At 41.8% G+C, this 20,607-nt stretch overlaps 1 protein-coding gene across 5 annotated transcripts in view; it reads right to left on the reverse strand.

Moving 5' to 3' along the window:
• LOC123372922 (rab9 effector protein with kelch motifs-like) overlaps window positions 1-20,607 on the reverse strand; it is a 78,038-nt gene that overhangs the window by 43,388 nt on the left and 14,043 nt on the right. For 4 of the 5 annotated variants that reach the window (XM_045021564.1, XM_045021563.1, XM_045021561.1 and 1 more), the window contains 5 exons: window positions 16,740-16,828; window positions 15,043-15,081; window positions 10,089-10,235; window positions 9,154-9,205; window positions 778-878 (listed from right to left, as the gene is read on the reverse strand). In XM_045021564.1, the coding sequence (XP_044877499.1) occupies window positions 778-878; window positions 9,154-9,205; window positions 10,089-10,235; window positions 15,043-15,081; window positions 16,740-16,828 (428 nt within the window). The remainder of the gene's footprint in view (window positions 1-777; window positions 879-9,153; window positions 9,206-10,088; window positions 10,236-15,042; window positions 15,082-16,739; window positions 16,829-20,607) is intronic. The other variant, XM_045021565.1, reaches the window with a different exon arrangement.

The raw sequence follows: 20,607 nt of genomic DNA on the forward strand, positions 1-20,607 counted from the left end.
CCTCAATTTACCCTGTGTGGTTCCTCTGAAAACAGTAAATGTGGTGGGTGAGGACGGATTTAAGTGGGAAGGGTAGAAAAAGGGGTAAATTTTCATCTACACTCCAGCAGTGTGTGCCTGTTTCTGTGATGCTTTTAGGATTTCTATTTTGCAGGCCTATCAGATTTACAAATAAAGCAAATGTAATTAAATAAACTATGCAACTCTTTCAATATACTTTGGCTGGCTTTAATTTTCTGTTGTGAATTCACCTTTTCAGTACTATATTTACAAGCTTATATTTAAGACTATATTCTTGGCGCATCTCTCAAAAACCGGTAACAAAAATGATACTTCACACAAAGGTCAAAATTTTCTCCCCTCCTCTGTAGGTGCCCACTAACAGAGATGAACCTCGGTAGTTCTGCAGCACAAGGGCCAGGAAGAAACAATCCAAGAGCTCACAAAGTAGGTGCAGGCTCTTCTGCACTGTGTGGAGTCCAGTACAGAAGAAGCTCTTGCACAGCTACATGCAGCAGCTCTTTGGGGGTCTGACTGAAGTACCTACTGTTGTGCAGATTCTCCACTCCTTCTATCAATGGAAGAGGCCTAGTCCTGTCCTCCGAATGGAGTATTGGCTGCAGAGCAATTCTGCACCAATTCTGGATCCTGCTGGGAGGTTAGAAATAGTACCACGGGATCTGTAAGACAGGTCTGTGATACTCCTCTTCTCTTATCACACTTTATATATCTATAAAATGTACTAAGAAGGAAATCATCTGCAATTCCAAAAGATACCTGTATCCAATGCGTGCACATCAGTGCAGTAAATATTTTCACCCGAACAACCGCCAAACATGTATATTACTTGTCCAACTGTTGCAAAAGCATGGCCTGACCTGAAAAGAATAAAATAACATTTGAAGCCAACAGTTTTTCTAACATTCACTAAGTAAGCAAAATTACTGAAACCAGAAGAAGCCAGACTTCTATTCATTACAGGTCAGAAAAACACAGGGGAAAATATATCCTGTTTGTTGCACTCCTAGCAGTGTAGTGTTACAGCATCTGTGCTTTCCTCTCCTTCTCTGAAGAAGCATTAGCTCTTGTTTCCATATAGTAGCTGCACATGTGCATGTGTGCATTACATCTATAAACAACTCAACCACTTTTCCTTCTCATTCCAGAGAGCTTCCCTCATCCACCTTTCAATATCTTGGTCTAAATCCCCAGCTCTCCAGGTGCACTAAAGTGGGGCTCAGTACATGGAGGTGGGGTGGGTGACTTAGGTGGTTTCCCCACCTTTCCAACCCCCTGAACCTGAGGGATGGCAGGGAGTGTGCTGGCACAGGGATGGACTAATCAGCCCTACATGAGCTCCTCTTGCCCCATCCTATGTAAGGGACATTTTGGGAGCAGAGAGGAAAGGGATGTCAAGGGTGGGGCAGGGCATGAGGTTCTCAAGTGATCCTTGGGGACTGTTATATGTCAGTACAGTTAAATGCAGATATAAGAAGGCTACAACAAATCCATTGTACAAAAGAAATCATCTGGTTAAAAAAGAAAAAAAACCTTATGTTTTCTAATTAAAGCATAATTAACAAAGACGAGACAGCTGTACATCCGAGAAATCATTTCTCCATAGTAACTCAGATACAACAATTCCCTGTCTTAAACTGGTATTATAGAATGAAAATTCCTACACTAAATTATATCCTAAAGGAGAAAGAGAAGCCTTAAAATCATTGTGATAGAAGAGAGTGCTGGATCTTTTAACAAATGCTCCTTTAATTCCAAATGTTAATTTGTCATTGGAATTAAATAGGTGTTACTAAAACACCCCCCAAAAGGGTTTTAAACAGTCTAACTAAATCCCTACCCCACAATTGCACTCTTTTGGGTGTTGTGATGTCACCATTTCACTAGTTCTCCAGGCATTGTAAAGTCTTTCAGCCCAGGCAAGACTTGGATTGCTAATACAAAGAACAGACATATAATTTTACAAGACTTTCAAGCCTTTTTTATACAGCATAAAGAAAGATACAAACTGGATATAGTTTCCTATGCAGGTCACCAGTGATACACCTAAATCCCCGATTTATTAATTTTTAAGGTCTCAGGGAAGATCACAAAACCTTTATAAAACTGGGATTTTGTAACTACTAATTTTGATAAAAATTATGGATATGGGATTGACGAGAGCACAAATTTTGAGTAACAAGGATATTTGGGGGTTGGAGAATTAGGCCCTGATCTTTCAATTGCTAGCATGTAAGCATCTGCTGCACCTATTGTAGGGCCCAACCAATTGCAGAATCGGGACCTATGAGGGAGCAAAGAAACTACCATCTGGCACAGTGGGGATTAAAGAACACCTTTGGGTTCAGCAAGCCCCACCCTGCTATACCTGCAGCCAATACCAGGTCTGGAGGGGGTAGAAAAGAAGGGAGGCTGGCTCATTTGGGAGCTGACTGGTGAGAAGGCAGGAGCTATCTGCTGGTTGAGATGGATCAGTAACCTGCCAGCCAGCACAGCCACTTGAGGCAAGTAAATGTTCCCCTGCCAAGGGGAGTATGCAAATAAGCCCTAGCTGTTGGGCATCTGGACTAGTGGGGCCATGCCCCAAACTAAAGAGACTTGTGGGAAGTAACCCACGGAACACACACTGGGAGGCAGACCCAACTCTCTTGTTTAGGGGTAGACCTACATAGGGCCCTGGGCTGGGACCTGGTGGAGAGGGAGGGCCTGAGTCCCCCTACCATCCTCTCTGGCCTTACAGATTGAAAGACCAGCTACTCGGCCACCTGGCCATGGAAAACCCTATACCAATATAGTTAAAGCTGTAACAACTTTTGTGTGTAGACAAAACCATTGCTAAAGAATTCCAATGACCTTAATTGAGTCTCCATGCAGGTGTGAAGGTCCATGGAGCTTAGTGCAGAACTGGAACTCAAAGTTTCTGTGGTATTAATGAAAGTGACACTGATGGCAGGGAAGAGACACTTAGTGAACAGTCACGTAGCCCTGCCAATGCATCTCAATCATAACGTGCAACATTTTGGCTGAGAGGAAAAATAAGCTATTTTAAAGGTACCCTAATCTATTTACTTTGGCCAGCTTCTTGTTGGTTCATAGTAAACAGCAGGAGCAGGATGTGGACAGCTGTAAAGGAAGTTCTGAATTGTGGAGCACTGCTTCATGGAGTCTTGATCTGCTGCAATTGGAGGGCGGTGTGTGTTTGTGTGGGTACGTCTATACTTACCGTCTGGGTCGGCGGCTAGCGTTCGACTTCTTGGAGTTCGATATATCGCGTCTAATCTAGACGTGATATATCGAACTCCGAACGCGCTCCCGTCGACTCCGGAACTCCACCACCGCAAACGGCGGTGGCGGAGTTGACGGGGGAGCCGCGGACTTCGATCCCGCGGCGTCTGGATGGGTGAGTAGTTCGAACTAAGGTAGTTCGAGTTCAGCTACGCGAATAGCGTAGCTGAACTTGCGTACCTTAGTTCGACCCCCCCCCTTAGTGTAGACCAGGCCTGTGTGAGACACGTTCCTAAGTAGGACGCTGCACTCCAAGGACTTGCAGAACTCCTCTGTGGGAAGCCTATTTAATCAAGCCTTGCCCAGGTGCAAAGATTTAAGCTTATTTACTAATTCCTCACCCCCTTGTTTCCTTTGCAATGAGTAATTCCATGTCATTGAAATATAGATACAGAGCCAGGGTCAGAATAAATTCTATTTAACAACCAATTCTTTGTGCATCTGATATATAAAGCAGAACTTGTGATTTTTAGAGTAAAGCTTTTTTCATGGTAAATGCAAATGTATGAGAAATATTTTATTTCCATGACAATTACTGGTTTTAAAGTACTTTGAACGATTGCTTAAAATCACATGGCTATATTAGAAATCCCTTAATTTAAAAATATACCTGTGACTTGAAGCACCTCTGTAATCACAGCCTACACACTATTGTAGTAATCTTTGTACAAAATATGCCTTCTGAGGTATCATTTGAAAACTAATAATCACTTATCATTAATATTTTTGTGTGATGTATGTATGTGGTGGGTATTAAGAGTTATGATATGTGCCAGAATTATATTCTTAAAATGTGTTTCACAAGCAGTGCATAAGCACAGTCTGCCTTAAACAAAAGAATATGGGCAATTTACATATATGTTGTAAACAGGGCCATCAAATTAAGAAGGTGGTGAGAGGGGGAGACTGAAGGAAACAGAACAATTTGCATTTTAGCAAACAGCAGGAGGGGAAGAAAAAACATGGAGCTTCCTTCACCATTAGACTTCATGTCGCCTTCCTCACAGCTTAGATAAACTTTACTTTCCGGGGTAACCTTTAGGAGAATCCATTTCAAAGGTTTACTAGTCTATAAAAATTGAGGGGCTGTAGACAGGCTGCTGGGGTCAGGGTTGCTGAACCAGGGCTGGCTGCATAACACAGAGACACTCAGAGTGTGACCTGCGTGCTTGTTGCTAACGGAGCTACAGTAGCAAGCATTGAGACACTCTGTAGTACCGGGTATGAGGTGGCACAGCTCCTCAGCGGTCTGGATTGCACCCAAGAAGGTGACAGTGTAATAGTCAAAACAAGGTTTACACACAGCTTGCTATTTTAACTGAGAATTACACTTTAAGCACTGGTGTAACAATTTTAAGTGATTCTCAAGTGTGAAGGCTGGGAACAGTAAAAGAAAGGTTATAGTTTTATTATTTTTTGTTTGTTTATTTTGGGTAAGGGAAATAGAACAAATGTAAAGATGAAAACAGGAATGTCAGCAACTACAAAGATAGGGTTTGTATACACTAGTCGGTATAATGTATGTCACTCAGGGGTGTGAATAGCCACCCCCTGCCCTTCCTTCCGAGTGATGTGGACAGTGCTATGTCAGTGGGAGGGCTTCTTCCGCCAACATAGCTACAACCTCTCATGGAGGTGGTTTTATTATGCCAACGGGAGAGCTCTCTCCCATCTGCATAAAGCGTCTTCACCAAATGTATGACAGTGGCACAGCTGCATCAGTGCAGCTGTGCTGCCGTAGCGCTTCTAGTATAGACTAATCCTTATTGCAGGCCAGGTTGGAGAATGACAAAATGGGAGAGGTGTGTGAACACCAAAAATGATTAGATGAACAGAAAGACAGAGTGTGAACACCAAAAGTGGGAAGCAGATATGAGAGCCAAGGAGAGTGAGGCAGAAAGGCAGCAGCAAGAAGAAGCAAGCTGGTGGGTCCTGGAAGCAGAAATAGCTGCTCACCAACATGCCATGGAGCTGAAAGAGAAGGAAAAGCTGCATGCCCAGAGCATAATGTACAAGCAGTGGAAGATCCCAGAGTTCCCAAGTGCTCCCTCAATCCAAGGTACACCTACCTGGGAGAAACTCTGCCCTTCACATAAAGAAGCAGACTGTATAAGAATACCACTTTTGAAAGGTTATGTGAGAACCCTACTGTAGTTTCAGAACACAAGAACGTCCCCACACTGATTGCAAGGTTGTCTGATAAAACCTTAAATGTATTTAATGAAATGCCAATTGAACAAACTTTGAAATATCCCGAATTAAAAAAGCTGTCTTGCAAAGGTTTCAAATTACCACTGAGGTGTAAAGGTTGAAATTCAGAAATCTCAGGAAAAGTGCTGGCATGAGTCATAGCAAGTGTGTCTATATAATGTGTGATCGAATGAGAATAGGCAAAGGGACAAGGGGCTGAGAACTATGTCCAGCTGTTTGATCTCTTTGCTCAAACGTTCTGGGGAAGTCAGACACACAGTATGGGATAAATCTTTACATTCTGCACAGCAAGTTGACATCCTGATTCCTTTGTGCAAGCCCAAAAGTCTGATGAGTGCAAGACAGAGAAAGACGGACAGAAGCTTGGTATAAAGTGGGGGCCTTCTTTTATCCCTGGGAAGGTGGAGGGCAGTGAGGATCCCAGGCACTCACCTTCCCAGAATTGTTCCCCTCCTAGAAATCCCCATCACAGACCTCCTGTGCAGGAGAATGGTCAAAGAGGGGCTATCAGTGTAACTCTACTGAGCATAATTGCTCTAAGCTAAAAAAAATCCCCAAAACACTTAGCCTCCACCCAGGTTAATACTGTGATTATTAACACACTGTTAGAACTTGGTACTATGGGGTACCTGGGACATTGAAACCCCCACATCACCACAGGAGGTTTAGGCTGGGCTCTGGCAGGAGGACTCTGTGAGGCTGGACTCTGCAGGAAGTAACACCAGCAGGACCTAAGTGGCAGTTCCTCACCGCCCATTGATTGGCTGGCACCAGTACTTAAGCCAGACTTGGAGGATGTGGGCTCCATGGCGACCTTCTGGGAATTCTGGCTGGCCTGGAGAGGGCAGAGACGCGCCTTTCCCTCAGCATGGTGGTGGTGGGATTTGGGGAAGGTGTGCGCCTGGCTCTTCTGCTGTGACTACACCTGGGGCGCCAGCTGACGGAGGCATGCAGCGATAGAGCAGTTGGAAAGGGAGGTCTTAGAGCTGGAGAGGTGTCTGTCCGCCAGCCCCGAGGATCCATTGATCTGTGGAGCGTGCCAGGAGCAGGGGCGGCTCTAGGATTTGAGGCGCCCCAAGCAGGGCGGCATGCCGCGGGGGGCGCTCTGGCGGTCGCCGGTCCTGCGGCCCCGGTGGACCTCCCGCAGGCACGCCTGCGGATGCTCCACCGGAGCCGCGGGACCAGCGGACCCTCCGCATGCACGTCTGCGGGAGGTCCACCGGGGCCGCAGGACCAGCGGACCCTCCGCAGGCATGCCTGCGGGAGGTCCACCGGAGCCGCCTGCCGCCCTCCCGCGGGACACCGCCCCAAGCGCGCGCTTGGCACGCTGGGGTCTGGAGCCGGCCCTGGCCAGGAGAAGTGGGAGGAGCTCCGGGCCCTCGCGGACCATCGAGCCCGGGGTGCTTTTGTCCAATCCTGCATCCGCCTCCTTCGGGAGATGGATCGCAGCTCCCGCTTCTTCTACACCCTGGAGAAAAGTAGGGGGACCAAGAAGCACGTCACCTGCCTCCTGGCAGAGGACGGCACCCCCCTCACAGATCTGGAGGAGACGTGTGGGAGGGCCAGGGAATTCTATGCAGGCCTTTTCTCCTCGGATCCGACCGATCCTGATGCTTGCAGAGTGCTCTGGGACGGACTCCCAACAGTCAGTGTGGGAGACTGAGACCAGCTATAGCTGCCTCTCACTCTGGCCGAGTTCTCGGAAGTGCTCTGCCGCATGCCCACCAATAAATCGGCTTCAGACCTGTGTGCAAGAGACCCCAGACTGGTTTCCAAATCTGCCCGTCTCCTGATGCCTGGGTCTTGTTCTGCCCTCTGGCCAGTCCTGGATTTTGGCCCTCTGGTACCTGACCAGGCCTGACCCCTGCTCTGACCGCTAGGTTTTACTGCCCACATCCTGATTATGACACACAGAGGTTAGTCCCTGATTAATTTTGTGAGGTCTGACACTGAGGAGGTGGACCTGGAGTTTATCCAGGTTGCTGAAGTAAATGGCAGGGAATTCAAAGCCCAGAGAGACAATGGTGGTGCACAAATATCTCTGGTCAGGGGAAGCATGGTCAGAAAAACTAACATGTTACCTGGTGAGGATGTAGAGCTCCTGGCATTGGAGAAATATAAAATCTCTGTAACTCTGGTTAAAATGCATTTGGATTGGGAAGGCTCAAAAGTTACCTTGAAGGCTGGGGTAGTTAGACAGCATTCCCATAGCAATGCTGGTGGGAAATGATATTCTTAATATATGCAAGATTGTTAAAATTGTAACTCATAGTAAAAAGGAATAATTGTCCCATGATCTCAAGAGAATTGTGCAGATAAAGAAACAGCTGTCCGGGATAGGGACAGCCCTAGCTCAGCAGGAATAAGCAATGTGCTTTCAAGTGTGGGAGGTGCCGAGGCCAGCTCTTGCAAAGCAAAGAAAAGTAGTGTGTTCGTAGAGCTGGAGAATGGGAAGAATTAACCCGTTACTGAATAATCTGCCCAGCTGCCAGTGTTTTGCAGATGAACGAAGGGCAGACCCTACTCTAGGGTGCATAAAGGGATATGTCCTGAAGGGATCCCTCACTGAAGGGAAATGGGGAAATGTTTTTTGAAAAGGAAGGGAGACTATGCAGGGAATTTCCCATGGGGGGAAAGCCTTGGAAAACCTTACAAGCAGCTGGTTGTACCTGCCCAGCACCATGACGTCCTTTTGCTGGTCATTTAGGGGCCCAGAGAACCCATGAGAGGTTAAAGAAATATATCTACTGGTCAGGGACACAGAATGAGGTGGGAGATCATTGCAGGTCTTGTGAATTATCTCAAAAAAGAAAAAAGACCTGCAGGACCCTAGAAAGTTTGTCTCCACTTCTTGCCTGTAATACAAGAGGCATTTTATAGTTTCACAATGGACACTGTGGTCCCTATCCCACGTCCTACCCAAAGCGGGAAGAAATATATTCTGCCACAGTTTTTGGGTTCAGGGAACTTTGAACTGATGCCTGTGGAGTAGGCAGTGGCTAAATCCTATTGCATCATTGCCGGGGGTATTGATGCTCAAGTGATAAGCAATTGAATCACTTGTGTACTACATTACTGTATTATAAAAGTGTATAGAGTGAGGTCTTCTCTGAAAGTTAATGACACACTGGTGATTAATGTCACTGACATGTATGTAGTAATACTATATGAAGAAATAGAGATACTTAATGACATTTTGCTTTAAATCCTGTGACTAAACCAGGAGACAAAGATTCCCTGTCAGACAGGAGAGATGGTAGCTATCTACCAGTCTCCTATGAACAAAGACCAGAGCCCAGTCTAGAGTGCATAAGGCAGCTACCTATCTGTCTCCTATGTAAATTAAGCACAGTGGAATCAAAGCAATGAAAGCCCTATTTACATACAGGGAAACCCACAGGAAGGGAAAATCAGCATGAAGATCATTAAACTTTTGAAGATAAAAGCAAGGATAGAAGCCAGCTTGGGCATCCATCACTAGACAGACTCAAGGGAACAGAGCTCTTGCAAGCTTAGAAAGATGGGTCCTTCAATCAAGGAGGGGAAGTCACTGGAAACTGAATATAGGTAAGAAACCTGCTTAGACTTAATCATTTAATCCCTTATTCTCTATGAAGGTAGTCTTAGAAAATCACTAACCTGGCACCAGGTGCTGAACCAGTGGTTTTGACTGGGGTCCAGTTGAGAGATACTGAAACATAATATAGAATTTTAAATGACAGGATATAGTAACAGCAATGCAAACAAGTCATTTCTAATATGCTGAACTAACAGTAATACATAAAACCCAATTGATTTAACATATAATTGTTTTTTCTGCACTGCAGTCATGAGTCCTGCTTAAAAATTGCTGGCATAGTATGGCCGCACAGTTTTCAGAGCACAGTAATTCACATGAATAGAATGTGAGGTGTAAGAGAGATTTTGTAGTTTTGTAGTCCGCTATAGGAACGTAGTATGTATTTTACTTGCAATATGGCCAACGTTTAAAAAAAAAAATTAAGTGCCCAAGTTGAAAAATGTTGGCTTATATGCTCACTGTTGGGTCTCACCTCCTGTGTATAATATGAAATACAACAAGCAACTTACTGATGATTAAGAAATTGTTCTATGTTCATATGGCATATGCAAAAATAAATAAATAAAAAATGAAAGGACCTGATTTTGAGGCTGGTGTCCATTTTTGAAGGCACAAATTTAGGTTCACAAAAATTGTACCTGCAATTAATTGTGGGTGCAGATGCTATCATTTAGACGTTTATGTACCTGCATGAGCCCAGAGAAATGAAGGCTAAGTTGAAGCCTTTTTTGGAAATCTTAGTACGAGGAATGAATGTAAGTCTTCAAACTAATTTGTAAACTGTCTTTAGCTAGTCAAGTTTATGACATATAGAACCCACTGTCCTTATTCTGGTAAAATGTTTAGATTTTTAATGCAGGAATTTTTCATTGGTCTGGAAGCTGCATCGTTCTGTGCAAAAAATATTCTATCTGTGATTTTGCAAGAGTGGGACTCAAAGATATTTTCCTAGAATCTGAGTGATGATTCTTTATAACAGAGTAGATTTACTTACCAGTACTGAACATATACAGGTCATCAACAGCTTTTCCATAATGAACTCCACCATAGACATAGATATTTTCCCCTATTACTGCTGAACTGTGTCTGAGGGTCTGAGGTGCAATGCCATTGGTTTTTACCTTCTGCCATGTTAAAGAACCTAAAACAACAAACCAAAATTTTAGAGAATCTTCCTCTACTTTCACCAGGTAGAAAGGGAAAAAACATTTTCCATTTTAGTTTCTACACACGATACAAATTCTCCTCAGCACAGCAGCTCTATGACAAAAACCATCAGCTCTGTCAACATTTTTCACATGTGAGGGCTACAGAGCAGATATGCTCCTTGAGTCTCTGCAGGACTATGATGATTTCTAGCTCTTTTTTAAACATACGTTTTTTTTGGATTTTTTCCTATTCCACTCCCTGGATCTGGTGACTTGTATGTGTGTCAATAGCCTAATTCCTCTAGGAACAAAACCTCTGCTTCCCAAAGAATGGAATATTTTGAATTTTTTATCCACTTTCTCCATGCTGGCTCAGCATCACTGACTGGCACATTGGTGGGTAGCTAATGCTCTGTTCACTTTCTGTGCACCTGCTTTGGAGACAGACTAGCAGCTGTGTAGTGCACACTCATTCCTGCATGGCTGGTACCAAGGTTTGTGAAGACTGTGCAGGTGTGTGTGTGTACATATAGTAGGGTGTGCGTCTTGCTCTCTATAATCAAGCACGTAGTGAATTATTGTTTCAAACTCTAAAATAGGTAAATATTCAGATGATATATCTGCCTTATAAAATATGGCAAGATTATGTTTTGGCAAAGAGGCTATTTGTGGAGGTATATGTCTAGTCCTAAAACTAGGGAAGAAACAGAACTTTACTTCTACAAAAATCAGCAGGAGGGGAAGAGATATTTGAGGATTCTGAGACGAACACTTGTCCTGATCCTGCATCAGAATTCATGCAGGTGAAGGGAGACTCTGCTCAGGTGCTGGGGTCCAGCCACGTGGATCTGATTGCAGGATCAGGAAGAAACAAGTGACACTCACAGACTGGAGGAGCGGCGGGGAGAAGGAGACAGATAATATATTTAAGTTCTCTGACTATATTTACATCTCATTAGGGGATGAATCGCAGAACATAAAATTTCCACCTTTCAGCCAACCTATTCCTAATTCAAAATACAGTACTGAGCAGATTATATGGGAGACTAGCAAACTACAGATAGAAAACTACACAGATTGTACAGTCTGCTGGAGGTTTGACCATTTTCCTGTTTCATTGACACACAGACCAGTGGAAAGTCTATAGTCATACTAAGATGAGGAGAGTGTGTGTTGAAGATAAAAGGAGAAAAAAACCAGACTGACCTGATGGTAGAGGTCCTATTACAGATCACAAAATCACTAGGAGGAGGTGAATGAGGCATTTTTAGAATAAATAACAGAAATAGCAAAAAACATAAGACCTGGTAGTAATTGGGGACTTTAACTAACCAGGCATCTGTTGGAAAAGTAATTCAGCAAAATGCAAAATGTCCAATAAATTACTGGAATATGTTGGAGAAAACTTCTTGTTTCAGAAGGTGGAGGAATTACTGAGGGAGGACAGCCATTTTAGATTGATTCTGACTATTGGAGGAATTGGTTGTGAATCTGGAGGCAATGTGGGTGAAAGTGATTGTGAAATGATATATTTCATGATTCTAAGGAAAGGAAGGAGCAGCAGAATAAGGCTTCAAAAAGGAGACTTTTGCAAGCTTAGAGAACTAAAAAAAATCTGCTGGAAAAAAAGAAGTTCAGGAAAAATGACAATTTCTCAGAGACAATATTTAAGACACAACAGCCAACAATCCTGATGCAAAGGAAGGAGAGAAAAATTAGAGGCCAAGATAGCTGTATCAAGAGCTCTTTAATTATTGGAAAATTAAAAAAAAATCTATAAAAAGTGGAAACATGGACAAACTGCTAAGGATGAGCACAAAAGAGGTGCACAAGCATGTGGGGATAAAATCAGAAAGGCTAAGACAAAATGAGTTTCATCTAGCAAGGAACATAAAAGGCAATAAGAAGAGGTTCTATAAATACATTAGGAGCAAGAGAAAGATGAAATCAAGTGTAAGTCCACTACGGGAAAGGAGAGCTAATAATGGATGACATCAAGAAGGCTGAAGGGTTTAAGGCCTGTTTTGCTTTAGTCTTCCCTAAATAGGTTAATGGTGACACACAATTCATATTAACAACAAAGAGGAAGGAATATAAGCCAAAGTAGGGAAAGAACAGGTTAAAGAATATGAGTTAAATGGATTCAAGTCAGCAAGGCTGGATGAATTTCATTTTAGGGTACTAAAGGAACTAACAGAATTAATTTTGGAGCCATTAGAGATTATCTTTGAAAATTCATGGAGAACAGGTGAGATCCCAGAAGACTGGAGAAAGGTATTATGTTTGCCTATCTTTAAAAAGGAGAACAAAGAGGACCTGGGGAATTATAAACCAGTCAGTCTAACTTTGATACCTAGAGAGATACTGGGATAAATTATTAAACAGTTAATCTGTTAGCACCTAGAGAATAATAGGGTGATGACAAATCCATGTTGGCTATTACTTAAGAACAAATCATGCCAAACAAAACTAATTTGCTTCTTTGGCAGGGTTACTGGCCTAGTGGATGGGGGAAGCAGTAGACATGATATATAGTATCTTGATTTTTAGTAAAGCTTTTGACACAGTCCCACTGTGGGATGAAGAAGGGGTCTGCTGTAGGTCTGGTATTATTCAATATTTTCATAAATTACTTGGATAAGGTAGTGGTGAGTATTCTTATACAATTTGCAGGACGAGTTACAAGTACTTTGAAGGACAGGATTAGAATTCAAAATGAGCTTGATAAATTGGGGAATTGCTCTGAAATCAACAAGATGAAATTTGATAAAGACAAATGCAAAGTAGTTCACTTAGGAAGGAAAAATCAATGCACGGCTATGAGATGGGGAATATCTAGTTGGGCAGTAATACTGAAGAAAAGGATCTGGGGATTATAACAGATCACAGATTGCATATAATGTGATGCAGTTGCAAAAAAGGCTAATATAATTCTGGGGTGTACTAACAGAAGTGTTCTATGGAAGACATGAGAGGTAATTGTCCCACTCTACTTAGCACTCGGCCAAAGCTGGAACGTCCAGTTTTGGGCATCACACTTTAAGAGAGATGTGGATAAATTGGAGAGAGTCCAGAGGAAAGCAACAAAAATGATAAAAGATTTAGAAAACCTGACCTATGAGGAAAGGTTAAAAAACTAGGCATGGTTAGTCAAGGGAACAGAAGAGTGAGAAGGGAATTGATTAGTTTTAAACTATGTTAAGGTTGTTATCAAGAGTACAGTGTTCAATTGTTCTCCATGTTCACTGAAGGTAGGACAAGCAGTAATGGGCTTAATCTGCACCAAGGGAGAGTTCGGTTAAATATTAGGAAAAAATTTCTAACTATAAAAATAATTAAATATTGGAATAGGCTTCCAAGAGATGTGGTAGAATCTCTGTCTTTGGAGGTTTTTAAGAACAGGTTAGACAAACTTCTGTCAGGGATGGTTTAGGTTTATTTAATCCTGCCTTAGCGCAAAGGGATGAACTCAGTAACCTCTCCAGGTGCCTTCCAGCCCTATATTTATATGATTCTTTGCCAAAAATTCCCTGACCTGGACAAACTTCTGCATAAGCTCTAAATTCCACCAGCTCTACTCCACATTGTTGTCTTCTTGGCATTGGTGAGCACAGTGCCATGTTACTGTATCTGAAAAATGTGTTCTCACACCTCTTACTTTATATGCCATAATCAGCTGTAGCTACTGGAAAGATTTTAATGCTACTTACTCTCACACAGTAGAAAACAGAACCTGCATCTTTAATCCTAATGATAAGGAGAAGCAACCTAGACTTATTCTCCCTATCCTGGAAGATACTTGAAAGACATCCTTGCTCCAGGAAAGCCTTCTGTGGGCGAGTGGCCTTTCTTCCCTAAGGAAACCAAGCAACTCCAACTCCAAAATAAAACATACCAAAGCATTCTCTATAGGAGTTACCCTTATCCCAGTCTCAAAGTTCCCAGACTCCAGATGAGTAGTACAGCCCATCATACCCAACTTTGAAATACATCATGTAACTAGGGTGACCATATTTCCCAAAGAGAAAATGGGATACCCCTCGATGCTGTTGCCCATCACTGGAACCCTGCCCTCCCCCCTCTGCCCCAAGGCTGTTGTCAAGTCACTGGAACTATGCGGGTGGCCCCCTCAGCAGGCTGTTGCCTGGTTGCTGGAACCTTGTGCTCCCCACCCCGCTGCATGCTGGAACATGCTGAAACTCCCCCAGCCCTGTCTCCCCGCTACAATGGGGCTGGCATCTCCGCTTGCCGCATCTGCACCATACCCCACTTTTGACAAAAGTGGGCATTTGTCCTGTTTGCTCTTGCCAACTGATCAAGTCAGCAAGAGAAAACGGGACAAATGCCTCCCTTTGGAAGGGATCGCCAGGACAGGGCTTAAAAAAGGGACTGTCCTAGCCAAAACAGGACGTATGGTCACCCTACACATAACAGCTCCTCCTGTCCATTAGCATCTCTCTTGTTATTCTATCCTCACAATTGTTTTAATGCAAAATATTCCATTACCATATCTCTCTGTGGCTTCCCCCAAATACACTATACCCTCCCCACCCAACACACACTCACTTTACTTTTATTTCTCAAGGCATCAATCCAAAGCCCACTGCAGTCATTGGAAAGAATCCCATTGACTTCAGTGGGATTTATATCAGGCCTTTAACTCACATATTAAACATTAGCACAAAATGTACTTATATGCTAAACTCATCTTTTCAAATAATGATAAACTGTCTGATTGAGACTGAACTTTTTATTTTCATTGTTTTGTAAATTTACATCATGAATTTGGTTTGTACGCACCTTGTCCATTATCTGTTCCTTTATTTCCATTGCTACTTACTTGAAAAAAATAATAAATAAAGCTTATTTATCAAAAAAATCCAAAGACTTTTAATAATGTGTTATTTTTGCAGAATAGCAAAACAAAGAAAAATAAATAATGAGAGGGGTTGGTAAAGGTTTATATCATTTACACATCAGAAGCCATATAAAATGTCTGCAGTGTTAAATCATTTTTATAGAGAGTACATATATCATAGGTTACATCTCCGTTACCAGCAACTTTATATAGTATTACCAAACAATCTTAAACAGGTTTATTGTAATAATGCTTTTATAGACCAAATCAATAATATATTTTTGTAATTACTGACTTCTGCTCTTGATTTTGAGCGAAATTACATAGTAATCACCTTCAGAAAGCTTTCCGAAATCTTGTGCAAATCCCCTAATGTGTGTAGGCAAATTAGGGGTCACATACAAAGCAAACTGTGTGAGTTACCCTAATGCATATTCTGAAGTCAGGGGTATCAGCATATCTAGGTGAGGTGCTTGTGCACGTTTGTGCATAATATTTTGAAAATTTGACCCTTACTGTTGAATTTTGATTACTATTTAATGTTTTTTTACTTTTCAAAATAAATAAATCCAATGATCACACAGTGATATAGATAGTGTTATAGATAGTGATATAGATAGTGTTTATATTAATGGCCTCTGCCTAAGGAATGTGAATATAAACTGAAAACGTGCATTAATCTTTGGGGAAAAAAACCCACTTCCCCCCAAGCCAAATATATAATGTACATTATACAACATGTCTGGCAAAGTGACTTGTACATTAACTTTTCAAAATGTAGCCATTAAAGTTTTATTTGTTTTATGTATGAATGCTTAAAATTATAACTTTTAGAGGGTCTTGCCCAGGTCTATCTCAGTGCCTAAAAGTATGTTCCTTTGTGTAACTAGTTAGTCTGACTTGAAATGCGGTGCATCATGAACTGACATTTGGTACAGAATTAACCTTTCACTTGGAAAGTTTACAGCAGGGAATCTCAACCACTAATCACATTGCCTCAGGGACTGAAGTAAGAAGACATACCTCAAAGACCTGAAGAAGAGTTCTGTGTAAACTCATCTCTCTTACCCACCTTGCCTCTCTAATACTTCAAAGAGGCACTCTTAAATGAACTGTATTCCTTTCATTTCTCTACGGGTCATGGGAAAGTAAGCTCTAGAATTAGAGTAACAGCTACATAGCAAAAACAAAGTAAATCCATTGACAACCATCTTTATTTAGTTAACTGACTATTAAACAACATCTACACAGAATTAGCTCAATTTTTTTGTGGGATTAAGTCTAATAAATATTTCTGCCAATAAAAAAACAAACAGATGCACTATAAATGCAGATTCTAAAGCAGATTTTGTTTAGGTTTCATCTTCTAAAACCTCTCATTCTAAGATAATTACAGCTCTCAATCTGCAAGAGCGCAGTCTTTCCCATACAAAAGATAAGGATGCCATTTCTGGAGGAGGGTAGCGGTGTTAGGAGTCATATGTGGGGCTGTCTTGATTATTAATACATTAAAATAATCATTGCAAGTTTTCATAATGAAAGCAGCATATTGCTTTAATTTGAATGATGGTCCCTTAGACTTGTCATTACCTTAGTGAACTATAAATAGCACAAAATGTAATCTTATATTTCTACTCACTAAGGTCAAAGCTGTAGACTCCTGGAAGACATTCTTTAGCATCCGGGGTTGAACACCCTCCAAATAAATATATCTTCCCTCTTACTACACTGTAATGAAATATAATGATTTTACAATTGGTTCATAAAACATATCCTGAATTATTAGAAGTGATTATATAGAAACCCATTACATTTTTTGATTAATTCCTGTTAGCAATGCACATATATAAACTGTATTTTGTATCCAGCTGCAATAAAATTTTATCTGGATTCCGATTAAAGTTTTTACCTCCCCACTAATTGTGCCTATGCTGTTTGTTTAGATTTACTAAAAGGTACAATGTCAAGTTGTTTAGGTCCACAGACTTTAAAACTATTGTAGAAAAAGATGTCCTCTGATTCCAAGAATCTACTAATAAATTCTCCCCACTCCATCACTGAGTAACTAAAATATTCAGTGTTGTTTTGGCCTCATGATACATCTAAAAACGAATTGGATAGTATTTTTTTAACTGGGGAAATTAGTTGGCAGTACCCTTTTACCCAAAAATGGAAACATGTCTATGTATTTAAAGCAAATTCATCTATAAATGAAAAACCTAGAAAGCAAAAGCACATTGATGCAATAATTTGAAATTTAATTCATCATCACTGTTAAAATGGTACTACGTGGCTCTTTCTCAAATTTGCCTAATATGAGCGTTTGTATTCCAGCCACAATTTCCTTCTATTTTTTTACATTGTATTAATATTAATGGAGAATATGAAAGTGGCAGCAAACAAATATCATATATCATCTTATTGACACCAGTGCTTCATAGTTAATGTTTTGAAAGTGCTTTTGAGATATAATGCTCTGATAAAAGATGCTAATAAAGTGCAAATTATTTCTTTTTAGTCAGTGGTTATTTCTACAGAATTGGTTTTGCTAAAGAAGGATTTTGTGCTGCACTTTTATCTACCTATTGCATACTCCCAACTGTTCTATATAGGTTGTTCCAACTAAACAGCACTTTTGGTAGACATGCATGTCACTTATTGGCTTAAAGTATGGCTACAACCTTGTTATAATGCTTCATTATCATTCTTGGAAAACAAGGTAGTATTTAACATCCAATGCATTCCAGTATCCCTAACAAATTTCACATACGTGAAAATGAATTAATGGATGTTATTATGAAAATCTAGATTTCTTGAGCCAAGAATCTTGATAATTACAGTATTTCAGAACAGCAGGTTTAATTAACTTAAGCCAAATCACAAGTCTTTTGTATCTTGGATATCAGTGTTTATTTACCTTGCAAGATCAGGCAAACTTAGAGTCCACTTTTATGGCCCACATGGGGCCATGTTATGGAAGTTAGAGATTATAAATGTAAGCCTCAAGTAGAGACCATTTTAAAATACAATGAAGTCAGTTATTTTCTTCACAGCCAGACTTCCACTTGTCTTTTACCACTGAGGACTCCCTGCCATACAATTGTTTGTCTCTCAGGTATTCTGTCTGTTTGTAGTATGTACGTATCACACTGAGTTCCAAACCAACAAAATAAAACATTTCTGAAAAGGCAAATTGTACTTATTTACTACAAACTCCTAAATTGCAAGTATATTGTGATGACAAATAAATAAATACACGCAGACTGAAAGAATAAAGGAGGGAATGTGGTCCAAAAGAAGGTGCTCAAAGGCAAGTCTCCTAAGCCCTATTCCTGACTCAGTCAGAGATTTGTCAAATCACTTAACAAGAGTGAGGCACTGTAAAAAGGGGGATAATACTAACCTACTCCATAAAGATGCTGTGAGTTTTAATTAACTGATGTTGTAAAGAGCTTTGAAATTCTCAGAAGGGCAGAGTGTCCTGAATTATTATTTTTTATAGGATAAAACTTCCATTTTTCTCTGACAATGATTTTTTTTCTGTGGTGAATTAATATGGTCTCTATATGGGCAAGGTACGTTATAGCCTAGTCTAAAGGCAATGACATAAGTCAGGCTAATGTTAAAGATCCTTACAAGTGATTCCAAAATGATTAACAAATGTGATCAGATAGAGTTTTGCTGTGGGATGTCTTATATGGCAAGTTTCTATTTCTTAGATACCAAATTTTTATTTCAATGAGATTGTTTTCTGTACTAAAGTGTAGTTTGCTCTACTGATGCACATTTCCTTAAGTGTCAGGCATTGAGATTAGGACCCTATCTACATCAGAGAATTTGCACTGGTGAAAATTCTATTTCATATCTGTGCAGCATGTTTACTTTAGGGACTTGCACCAGTGTACACTGATGTAGTTATACCAGTGCAAATTTGTTTAAAGTAAACAGGGCCAGGGATCTCTCCCACCACACTCTTGATGTGATTCCCCTACAGGATGTACTGATGAGCTCCAAACAGAAGAAAGAAAATATTGTTAGCAGCTGGTATGGGGTTCCTCTCCTGGGGAAAAAACACAGGATAGGAAAAATAACTAAAAAAAATCCATGGGCCACATCCTCCACTGTTGTAAAATGGCACTGACATTAATGATGGAGATATGCCAGTTAAGACTCTGGTCTCATGAGTTAGAACTTGGAGTTAGTGCCTTGTGCTTCTCTCAGGGAGGAGGGGTTTGTGGCTTTGGGGAGGGATGTGGGGTGCAGCCTGCAAATCTCACCCAGCTGCAAGGAACTCAGGGTCCAATCCCATAAATCCTTGTGGTGGCATCCAGGAGGCATATCACTGAGCTCCTCTTGGACTGGTTGTAGATATGCACACTACAGCAGTGAGGGAAGGGGTTAATTTCCTACAGGGAAAGGGGAACCCCTCACACAACCTGTTTTGCCTGCCAAGGAAGCAGGGGCGGCTCCAGGCCCCAGCACGCCAAGTGCGTGCTTGGGGCGGCAAGCCGCAGGGGGCGCTCTGCCGGCACCACGAGGGCAGCAGGCAGGTTGCCTTCGGCGGCTTGCCTGCGGAGGGTCCGCTGGTCCCGTGGCTTCGGCGGACCTCCTGCAGGTGTGCCTGCGGAGGGTCCGCTGGTCCCGCAGCTTCGGTCCTCCGAAGCTGCGGGACCAGCGGACCCTCCGCAGGCAAGCCGCCGAAGGCAACCTGCTTGCTGTGCTTGGGGCGGCAAAATGCCTAGAGCCACCCCTGCAAGGAAGAGAGAGAATCTCCACCTGGATTCAGTAAGGCAGCTATTTAAATAGCCTAGGGAGGAAAAGAATCAGAGCTACTGCTATTTGGACAGCAGACTGCTCTATCACTACTTGGAAAACAGCAGATAAGACTGTTTGATATTTTTATCTCCTTATAAGGCCTCGAAGGAGCCTGCTAGGGTCTTTGCAGTGGAATCTTTCCAAACATCCCACAGCTGATAGAAGCCTGGATTTCCTTCTCCAGAAACAGGCAAGCTCCTTTAGGGAGAACATTTCTAATTGGAGTTTGGACCCTTAAAATGACAGTTTAAAATATATTTATGGCATTTTTTCCTTTGTTTTCTGAGTCTGCTACCACAGACCCAGGCCAGCCTTGAACACCCCTGGACACTGAGCCAGACTGTGTTTGTGATGACCCATCCTCTCTCAGTATCAAGGTTACCATTGGCGCACCCCACCTGTTTGCTTTACCTATTCTTTGAGGGGCCTAGAAGGCCCAGGAGAGAGTTAATATTGGTCTGTCCAGTATTTAAGTACCCTGTGAATTTTCACATGGGAATCTGCCAGTAATTAAGGGGAACATGCTATGCAAAGTAGCTGATCTCCCTTTCTGCCCCATGTCATCCCCAAATATGTATGTGGGTATGAGCTTCATGGAGGGTTTTCTGATTACTCAGAGGGACAGAAGAATGTCACTGGGCCGCCACTCCCTTTTTCTTTGAGGCTGTTTTGTTCCTTTAATCCCCTCAGAT

This window comes from Mauremys mutica, chromosome 6, assembly GCF_020497125.1.
Source record: "Mauremys mutica isolate MM-2020 ecotype Southern chromosome 6, ASM2049712v1, whole genome shotgun sequence".
Lineage (NCBI taxonomy): Eukaryota > Metazoa > Chordata > Testudines > Geoemydidae > Mauremys > Mauremys mutica.